General features: G+C 47.3%; 1 protein-coding gene across 3 annotated transcripts in view; it reads left to right on the top strand.

The window, feature by feature from the left end:
• The window catches only part of POMGNT2 (protein O-linked mannose N-acetylglucosaminyltransferase 2 (beta 1,4-)), a 32,068-nt gene extending 26,917 nt beyond the window's left edge, over positions 1-5,151 (top strand). For all 3 annotated transcript variants that reach the window (NM_001012294.2, NM_001398354.1, NM_001398353.1), the window contains exon 2: positions 2,853-5,151. In NM_001012294.2, the coding sequence (NP_001012294.1) occupies positions 2,945-4,678 (1,734 nt within the window). In that variant the 5' untranslated portion in view covers positions 2,853-2,944 and the 3' untranslated portion in view covers positions 4,679-5,151. The remainder of the gene's footprint in view (positions 1-2,852) is intronic.
• The last annotated feature ends 5,341 nt before the right edge of the window (positions 5,152-10,492 follow it).

The raw sequence follows: 10,492 nt of genomic DNA on the forward strand, positions 1-10,492 counted from the left end.
CACAAAGCTGTTTGGACTTGGTCCTTTCTTTGGTGATGCTGCTGAAGCCATTGAAAGCAGCACGCTCTCAGTAGCTGAGGTGTGTAGTAGAGATGTCACCTGGAGAGTTGGGTGATATCAGAATGTCTTTCAGCCATAGTGAAGAAGAAAAAGGCAGCTTTGGAAATCTCATACCACTAAAATAATTTAAGAATTGTCCCCATCAAACACCCACATAGGGTAGGATGGTTCTTTTCCTGAGAATTGGTTTGATTGCATTAGTTGGGCCTGAAAGCACACCAAGTGATGCACTGCTGTCCTCAGTAGGTTTTCATTCAAGGCTTGCCATGGAACAGCCATAGCTGATCGGTGCAGAGCCATCAGGAGCATCAGTTGTCCCCTGTTCTGGAGAAAAGATTGAGAGGTGATGTGACAACCACTGTTTGTCTGTGCTGGATATCTGTGGCACGTGGGACAAGACCACATTAAAATTGCTGCCAAGGAAGTTAAGGTTGAGAGTTAGGACAGAGTTTATGCTAATCCTTCATGCCGTTAGTGCTACAGGCTGGCTGAAAAGTTGAATGAGTATTAAGAAGAGCACCTTTTGGGAGTGGTGTAGGGAGATGATCATGCCTTGGTAATTATATGACCATTCTGTGTCCTTTCTCCCTTCCTTCATCACGGCTAAAGTCAAAATAGCACCTTTTTAATTTGCTATTTGCTTTTAGGGAGTTGCTAAATGAGCCAGTATTTCAGACTACTTGCCAAAGGAGGTGGGCTTCATTTCTATTTCCTTTGAGTCATTAAAGCTGCTCCAAAATGAATTTGTTGCTAAGGTCCCCAGAGACTGGATCTGCATGGCTTACAGCGAGCACTCGCTTCTATGGCATTATTCAGTCTCTCAGGTATTTTCAGTTCTTAGGACGGGGATCCTGCAAGCTGTAGGGATCCCACAGGCTATGGGGATTCTTTTTAACCTTATTGAATTCCATGAATGGTTCTCCATTCATTTCCAAACTGCACAAATCAGATTGTAAGATCAAGCATTCAAGCTGCAATATCTCTTTTCAAAAGAACTCCCTTGGCAGTAGAGAAATGTTTGCATATGTCCTAAATGTGCCTTGCTGTCTTCCTCCACTCTGGCATATAAGAAAAGTGTCTCTGGATTAAAACGCTAAGAGACCATTGCTTGGGATGTTAGAGCACGAGCTTGAACTATTGCTTTTTTTTCCCTCTCTACAAACTTGCATCAAAGGGAGTTTAAATTGCACTCTTTAAAAACTGCAATTAGAAACAGACTAATCAGGTATATACCAATGAGAAATTTATCTTCCTATAGTTCCCCATGAGTCATGACCACTATTATCTACAGGCTGACTAGCAGTGAACCTTGATGCATAATGAAGATCGGAGCCCATAAATACTGTAGGCGAATCAATATCTCAATTGAAGTTCACAGTTGAAAATATAATCAATGCTCTGATATAAGCCAGTAGCATTTCTGCTTAGAAAGAAAACATTGGCTTCCTGTAACAGGAAAAGAAACAGGGAGGCCATGTAGCAGCACAGAGAAGACTCTTGGGCTGGAATGGGAAGACACTGGAAAGTGCTGGAGACATTTGCAATGTATTACCCACCTTTGTGTATGGATCAGCTGTGCTGGTGCAAGTCAGACATTCTCAGATAGTGAAGGTTTGATTACATCAATAAAACATCAGTTCCTTGTTTAAAGAGTGCAGCCCTCTTCTCTCCTATGCCATTGTTCCTTCTGGAAAACGTTGGCAGCTCCCAGCCTGTGGTCCTGGATTGTAGCCAAAGAACTGGCAGTGTCTTGGGAGTCTCCCACAGGGCGGCTGGTAGAGCAGCATGTCATGGGATCATAGAATCATTAAGACTGGAAAAGATCTCTTAACATCACCTATTCCAACTGTCCACCTACCACCAATACTGCCTACTGAACTGTGTCCCTAAATACTCTGTCTACCCTTTCCTTAACCACTTCCAGGGACGGTGACTCCACCACCTCCATGAGCAATGCATTCCAGTGCCTCACCACTCTTTCTGAGAAGAAATGTTTTCTAATACCCAACCTGAACCTCCCCTGATGCAGCTTGAGGCCATTCCCTCCCATCCCATCACTGTCACCTGGGAGAAGAGGCCAATCCCCACCTCACCAGAGCCTCCTTTCAGGCAGCTGTAGAGAGCAATCAGGTCTCCCCTGAGCCTTCTCTTCTCCACACTGAACAATCCCCGCTCCCTCAGCCGTTCCCCATCAGACCTGTGCTCCGGACCCCTCACGGCTTAATTACCCTTCTCTGGTCCTCCTCCACTCCCCAGTAAGAAAGTTGAGCGTTATGTTCTCCAGTTCACACTTCATATTTGAATGGAATGTATCAAAATCAATTCGTGATAACACTGCATGTAGTGTTATTATATGTTATTAATTACATATAAGGTGAGGGACAGAGTGGTCACGGCCCATCAGAGTGGCCAGTGACTGCCTTTCTTATTGCCGTTGGACTGGTCTGCAAAAAACAGAGTAAACCCAAGTCCCAGGGAAGGTAACCTTTTTCTCTAACAAAGCTTCATAAAGCTCATCCTCAACCTTTGTGGGCTTTTTTTTTTTTTTTTTTTTTTGTCTTCTCCACGAGGGTAGAAATGGAAATGAGAGAGGAAAGCTGCTTTTGTTACTTTTTGTATTTTTTTTTTCCCATTTCCAAGTACTGCTTTGGCATACTTTCTCCCTTTCCCCTTGAAGAAGAAAAAATGCTGAAAAATCCTTATACTCTTTTGAATAGTCCATGAAATATGAGTTATGGAAAGTCTGTAAACTCGGTGTTTAAATGGCTCTTTTCTTATTTTATTTTCCACAGGTCTTTGCCTTCACCATGTCAAGGAGTGTTAATGATGTGCTCTCCCTCTGTTGCATTCCCCACCTGTCATCTTGCTAGGATCCAACTACAGAATGAACATAGCAGCTGTGTTTAATGCCCTGCTCGTGTCTGTCCTTGCTACCGTGCTGTGGAAATACATCAAACTGCGAGAGCATGCCTTCATGGTCGAAGAGGAGCTGGTCCTCATGCGCCAGTCCCAGGAGCTCTCTCAGGTTCAGATCGACTACCATGCAGCTCTCCAGACCCTGCTGGAGGACGGTACCAGGATGGTGTGCACCGGCAGGATGCACACCGACCGCATCTGCCGCTTTGAGTCTCTCTGCTACTCAACCGAGGCCGAGGAGTTCATCTATTTCCACAGCAACTCCTCGGTCATGCTGCCCAACCTGGGCTCCCGCAGGTTCCAGCCAGCTCTGCTCGACCTCTCCTCCGTGGAAGATCACAACACCCAGTACTTTAACTTTGTGGAGCTGCCCGCTGCCGCGCTGAAGTTCATGCCAAAGCCCGTCTTCGTGCCCGATGTGGCGCTGATTGCTAACAGGTTCAACCCGGACAACTTGATGCATGTCTTTCACGACGACCTCCTCCCCATCTATTACACCATGCAGCAGTTCACTGATTTAGATCCGGAGACGCGGCTCTTCTTCATGGAAGGGTGGAGTGAAGGCGTTCATTTTGACCTCTACAAGTTACTGAGTAACAAGCAGCCGCTCCTCAGGGAGCAGCTTAAAACCCTGGGCAGGCTCCTCTGCTTTACCAAATCCTATGTGGGACTGTCCAAAATCACCACCTGGTACCAGTATGGATTTGTCCAGCCGCAAGGGCCGAAGGCTAACATCTTGGTTTCTGGTAATGAGATCAGGCAGTTCACCAAATTCATGATGCAGAAGCTGAACGTCAGCTTGGAAGAAAGCTCCAGTGAGGAGTACATCGTGGTGTTCAGTCGAACAATCAACAGACTTATCCTAAATGAGGCAGAACTAATCCTGGCCCTCGCCCAGGAGTTTCAGATGAAAACCATTACGGTCTCTCTGGAGGAGCATTCGTTTTCTGACATCGTCCGGCTGATCAGCAACGCGTCCATGCTGGTCAGCATGCATGGGGCCCAATTAGTGATGTCTCTCTTCCTGCCAAGAGGTGCCACGGTGGTGGAGCTCTTTCCTTATGCCATCAACCCTGAACACTATACCCCTTACAAAACCCTGGCAACACTTCCTGGCATGGACCTGCAGTACATTGCCTGGCAGAACACCGCCAGGGAAGACACCGTTACCTACCCGGATAGACCTTGGGATCAGGGTGGGATTGCACATCTCGACAAAGCTGAGCAGGAGCGCATCATTAAGAGCACAGAGGTGCCGCGGCACCTGTGCTGCCGCAACCCCGAGTGGCTGTTCCGTGCCTACCAGGACACAAAAGTGGACATCCCTTCCCTCATCCATGTCATCAGGCAGACTGTGAAGTCTAAGCCCGGGCCGAAGAAGAAGTGGTCTGGTAGCCTCTACCCTGGCAAAGTGAGGGATGCCAGGTGTCAGGCCTCTGTCCAGGGCACGAGTGAAGCTAGGCTTTCTGTGTCCTGGCAGGTCCCCTGGAACCTTAAGTACCTGAAGGTCAGAGAAGTGAAGTATGAAGTGTGGATACAAGAGCAAGGAGAAAACACTTACATGCCTTATATATTGTCCCATCAGAACCACACCTTCTCAGAAAACATTAAGCCCTTCACAATATACCTGGTGTGGATACGCTGCATCTTCAACAAAAATCTCTTGGGACCTTTTGCAGATGTGCTCTTGTGTAGTACATAACCTGTGCGCTACCTGTACAGCTCTGCCCTCACACCATCTGTGGTTTAAAACTGACGGTCTTGTAGTCGTAGAGGGCTGAAGAGGACTAGACTGTACCAGTGCCTCAGCGTCCATTTGACTGCACTCCGTGTGTGTGTGTGTGTTCTTTCAATGGTATTTATTTCCAGTGGGTGTTAGAAAAAAATAATAATAATAATAAAGAAAACAACTCCCTGTTCTTCAGAGAACTTGCAGAGGTTACATTACATGAATACATGTAATCGAAAACAGAATGGAATTGAATCATGTGTACCTTAGTCGTGATTTCTATTGTGTGGTATCTAAGCACAGCGTTAATCCGCAGTTAATGCCGTGGGTAGGTGGGCAGTTCTCATCAGCTTTTTCACTGTAAGTTTTTTTTTTTTTTTTCAATAACTGTAAGTTTGAGTTGAGGATTTGGTATGAGAGCTTTCATTAAACTGCTGTAAACCTCAGTGGCGTTCTTGCTTTCTATCGTCTGTCGAAACGCGTGTTGTGATAGATCTATCTGCTGCTGTGATGGAATGTGTACAGGGTAGCTTTTTATCCTTTATTTTGACTGAAGGAGACAACAATGTCAGCGCCATGTTTATAATCACCGCACGTGCTTTATACACTGTCCCGTCAGAGTGGGACGTTGCTTCCAACACAGAAGGCTGGAGCAGTAGGCGGGAGGTTGGAATGGCTAAAAGAACTTACTGTGTTTTAGTGTTGGTTTTCATTTTGTGTGTTGTATACACTTCTTTGGGAAGGGAAAGGGGCGGTTTGGATGAGGCAATGGGGAAAGAGGTTGTCTGCATGAGAATCCTCTCAAAGAAAATGCTTGTTTGTTTTCTGATCAGCGTCATCTGTTGAGATCGGCTGCATGCATTGGGTACCTATTAGGTACGTGCTTTGTTAAATAACAGGCAGGAGCCGTGAGGAAGCTTTCTGGGCACAGATTTAGCTGATGTGATGGTGGAAGGAAAGGAAGCAGAGTCAGGCAGTGGCAGTTACATGGGTGCTGTTGCGTTAGGCTGGATGAAAAACAAAGGAGAGCTCTGTGCTGGAGGTGTAGGTCTTGGGGGAGAGAGGAAGAAAGGGACAGAAGTGTGAACGGATTTTGTTGGTCGATGTTAGCATGCTCCATAGCTTATAACCAATATTAAAGCAGCAGGAGAACTGCTCTCCTCTCTCTCTCTCTCTCTCTCTCTCTGCTCCCTGCTGTCCTGCCAAGGTCTGGATGGATGTCTGAGCAGTAGGATAAATGGCTTGCTTTCCAAGTGATGGACTGGTAGGTGAGCATCTCTAGGCAGGATTATAATATGAGTTTCAGTGAGAGGAGGAGAAAAACATTGGTACAAAAATCAGACAAGAAACAGGAGGGTTGAAAAATGGGTAAAACACCACAGTACAACATTGGACCTTCAGGCTACTGCTGCTTCTGTGAATTCATTTTCATTATGTCTTGTTTCGTTTTCAAACAGGTTTTTTATGATGTAAAGGGAAAAAAAATATCCCCAAGTCTGTCAAAGTCTGTATTTGCTTTGCCACTGTAGCTTTGCCCACTAATATTTGTTGCTCTGATATCTTGAAGTGGTGCCTGAATCCTCTGGCTGTTGTTTTCTTAGGACAACATGGCCTCCTTGCTGAAGTGAGGTGAGTATCTGCTCTGTGTCCTGAAGTCTTCATTTGCCTGCATGTCACGCAGCACATACATCAGAGCTCAGATGAGGAAAACTTCATAAAGAGGAGATAGATGTGAGATGGGACTGCTTGGGAAAGCCATCCTGTGGCTCCCAGCACCTGACGGGCTGCTGCTCCCGCTCACAGCAGGGCTTTTTGCAGCCTCACAGCCCCACATCCATTTAACTTGAATGTAGCCCCTTGGCCACAGGCTGTCCTCTGCTGGCTGTTGCAAGGGTGATAGTGTCAATGCCCTTCAAAGTCAGTGTTCAGTAAGCCTTCAGCAGGCTGAAATGTAGCCAGAATTCATTTTGCATTAGTTTTCAGAAGTGATTTCCTTTGGGTACGTGAGCTGCCTGTGGTCTTAGGGCCACCTTTCGTCATGGGCAGGCTCTTGGTCTACGTGCTGCTCTCATGCCCATCTTTCTGAGTGCCTTTTTTAGCAGTTCTTTGCCCACAGTTGGTAGACCATCCTGTTTCACTTAAATTTAGTTTCATACGATTGCCAGTTTTCTAATGTTTGCAGATTGCTTGCAGCACGTGAAGGATTTGCTTCCCGTATCCTAATGGTTCTAATCAACAAAGCTGGCCACAGAGCCATAGTGTCATGTATGTGGGTTTCCACGCTCTTAACCTGAGCCTGAAACAGTTTCTTGCGTTCAGAGTCTTTTTTCCAGAAGATAATCAAATATGCTTTCCAAAAGTGTGCATTCAATCTCTGTCTCCCTTGTCAGTGCTGTGAATACTGTATGAGGTGGAAACAAAGGACTTTTCCATTTTGAATTCTGAGGGAGCTGAACACAGAAATTAAGAAGGCACTGTTACTATTTGCCTCCAACACCTGCTCAGATTGGGAATGTCTGTATCAGAGCCTCGCTGACTTACCCTGAATTCCTGCTTTCCTGCAGCAAGCAACGCTGGGGGCGCACGGCCCAGCCTGTAGCTGTCCTCAATTGGGCATGGTAATGTTATGCTGATTTATGCTACCTCCAGACCTGCACTGGAGTGCTAGCATCTTACCATAATGGTTTTTCTTTCTTTTTAATAACCTTGCCGTCTGCAGGTCTGTTCCATTTTTCTCCCCATCCTCCCCTGTCCCACAGGCTGTTTGCTTCCCTTGCTTCTCACGCAGCCTCCGGGCTTCCCATTTCAAGAAGACCTGGTGGGACTTTGTCAGTGCCACTTCACTGATCAAAAGGAATGCTAGCCTGGCATTGCTTAAAGTTTTGTAAAAAAAAAAAATGCAGGTTTTCTGTACACAGTAGCTGGGGATGCCTCTCTTACCCGTGCAGGAAGTCAGGGCTAAGAGCTGGGTTGTACTACTTCCAAAAGAGTTCATTAATCAAGCAAGCTTAGGGGCCTCCATTTGACAAGTTGTGCTGTGCAAGAGACTCACACCTCCCACCCCCGCATCATTTGTTTATGCTCCCAGAGCAAACACAGTAATCTCTGTGGTGCTGTCTGGCCCCACTGCCCAGGAAAAAGAGAAATGGCTGGGATTAAATCCAAAATCCTCTTGGGGCAGGGCAGGATGCTAATAACAAGCTGGGCTGAAGCTCACTGCTGCCCGGCCTGGGCATGCTTACGGGGGACGGATCGTCCAAGAGGATTTCCTCTGGCTGCCATTTCCTATCTCGTTTTCATTAGCCGAAGCACAAGGAGCAGCCAGCTGCTGCAGGAGTACTCTTCACTGGCAGGACTGAGGGGGAGGAAGAACCAAATAGAGCATTCACCAGGTCACAGGTGTGCAGCATTGGAGCAGCAGCTGCAGGTGGTATGGGGCTACGGTCCTATGGGACAGGACTTCTGAAGCATGGAAGTAACAGGAAAGCTCATGCTAGTGTTATTCTCGGTTGCCTATAGACCTAAACTTATAGACACCCTCAAAGCATCCAGGAAAAGAAATATTTCCGAAGAGGCTCAGCTCGGAACTGCCCTGGTTGTGTTGGGAGGGGTGAACATATGGGTGATGCTTGTCTTAATGGATATCCCTTTGCTTGGCAGTGGAAGAGCAGTTGCTACAGAGGTGTATCCTGAAGAGAGCAGGGAGCGGGCTACAGTAGTACAAACTGAGAACTGAAACCCACCGAGTCACACTGTCTGCAGAGAAACCTGTATGAACAAACAGTGGGGAGATCAGGTAGGCAGCATTTGACACGGTCACCTGCGGGAGCTCACGTCAGAATATTTATAGAGCACCTGCATGCCAGGTTCTCGGGAAATAATCATAAATAAACACTAGTTTTTCTTTTGTTTTATATGTATATTTCAGTTATTTTCGTAACATACTTTTGAGATAGGCTATCGGCGTCGCCTGCGTCTTTCCAAGCCTCGTTGCAGGGAGCTATCAGCTGCAAAGCCATCCTCCATGTGATGAAGAGCAATTTAGAGCTTGCTCCCTCTGCTGTGAGCAGCATGGGGGCAGATCACTGTGCTGTCTATCAGGGAGAGGCGGTGGGGTCGAGCAATGCTTTCCTCTCAGTGCCATTCTCAGCCTCCCAGGCTGTAAACCTTATCTAGATAAGCTTGTACCTACCATAAATTATTTTGGGCTAGCTTCCGCTTTTAGCAAAATTACTGCTTTATGTTATTGGTGTTGTTATTATCTTGTGGCCCTCTGGGATTCTCCTACTTTTGGCTTTTCTTGATGCACTTTTCCAGCTGGCTCGTTGTGTGCAGGTTTCACATCTCACGGTGTGGTAAGAACACTTCCCACCTTCAGTAGAAAAAGTGCAAAACTACTGCATGTACTGCTGTGTGCCCTGGCAGCCCGAAGGGCCGACCGTACCCGGGGTGGTGCGTCAGGCCCACACTGCCAGCTGGGAGAGGGAAGAGCTTGTCCTGCTGTGCTCTGCGCTGTGCGGCCTCCAGCCTCCAGCACCGGGGGCAGCTTTGGGCACCACAGTAAAAGGACATAGAATGATTAGAGAGTGTCCAAAGGAGGGCTATGAAGATGGGGAAGGGTCTAGAAGGCAAGACATACGAGGAGCAGCTGCGATCCCTTGGTTGGCTCAGCACAGACAGAGGAGGCTGAGGGGAGACCTCATGGTGGCCTGCAGCTCCTCATAGGGAACAGAGGGACAGGCAGGATTTAATTTGTGTTAAACAAAAGGGTGACTTCAGCGTCTCTGCTTTATTGCTGTGTCTCATCTGCCAAGCTATATAAATAGCAGTCTTATTTCTACAATATTTTTGGTGGATAGGAGCACTTAATTCTTTCCCAATGGACTTGGGGTAGGAACGCTCTTGGAATGGCTTTCAGTGTGATGACTGACAGTCCATCTGTGCTGTGGGTGGCAGGAGAAGCATCACCATCTGCGTGTGTGCGAAGCACATCGCAATCTTTATGTAAGATAAGTCACCTCCTCCACAGCGTGTCCCCTAATGGGCCAGCAGCACAGAGCTCAGCACGGCTCGGCAAGTTGGTGCACAGGGTGAGAGCCTGGCCCTGCTCATTGCCTCTCAGATCACCCCTCTGGATCGTGCTGATTACTGAATTACTGTTGGCACATTCCGACAAGTAAACCAAATAGCCTCCTGTTTTCTCCAAATAACTGGGCAACAGTCATCACCTTTAAGCGTCGCTTAGTCCCGACAGTTGAAAATTTGATTGAGTTATCCTTTGATATTTCCTCTGCTTTGCTTATTTGAATGGCTCAAATTGTTGGCGTTTCCTTCTGGGCCAGCCATATCTGTGTACGCGTAACGTAGCACCTACAAGTGAACCCGCTGCGTTCATCATTCTGTCCGACCCAGAGACTCCCTGTCATTTGCTCCTACCAAACCAGAGGTCATTCTGGTTGCCAGCAACAGTGGCCACCTCCTACATCCCCCTGGCTGTGGGTAAAGGGTGGGCGGAGATGAGGCAGCCTGCAGGCTTCCACAGTCCCTCAAGGTGAGCTGAGATGTTTGCTGGCGATTCCAGCAATGCCATCACCACCAACAGCATCATTTTCCTGCTGTGAACATTTGTGTTGGCGTGACATTTCCAAGATCATCCACTTCCTACTGCTCCTTATATCTGCTGCCCCCATCTCCATCCCTTGCAGGTGCAACTCGGTCCAGGCATTCCTCACCACGTTTTGCTCTTCCCAGTGTAGCTTACCACCATATAGGCAAGGTGTAGAGCTT

Source organism: Gallus gallus, chromosome 2, assembly GCF_016699485.2.
Source record: "Gallus gallus isolate bGalGal1 chromosome 2, bGalGal1.mat.broiler.GRCg7b, whole genome shotgun sequence".
NCBI classification, from domain to species: Eukaryota; Metazoa; Chordata; class Aves; order Galliformes; family Phasianidae; genus Gallus; species Gallus gallus.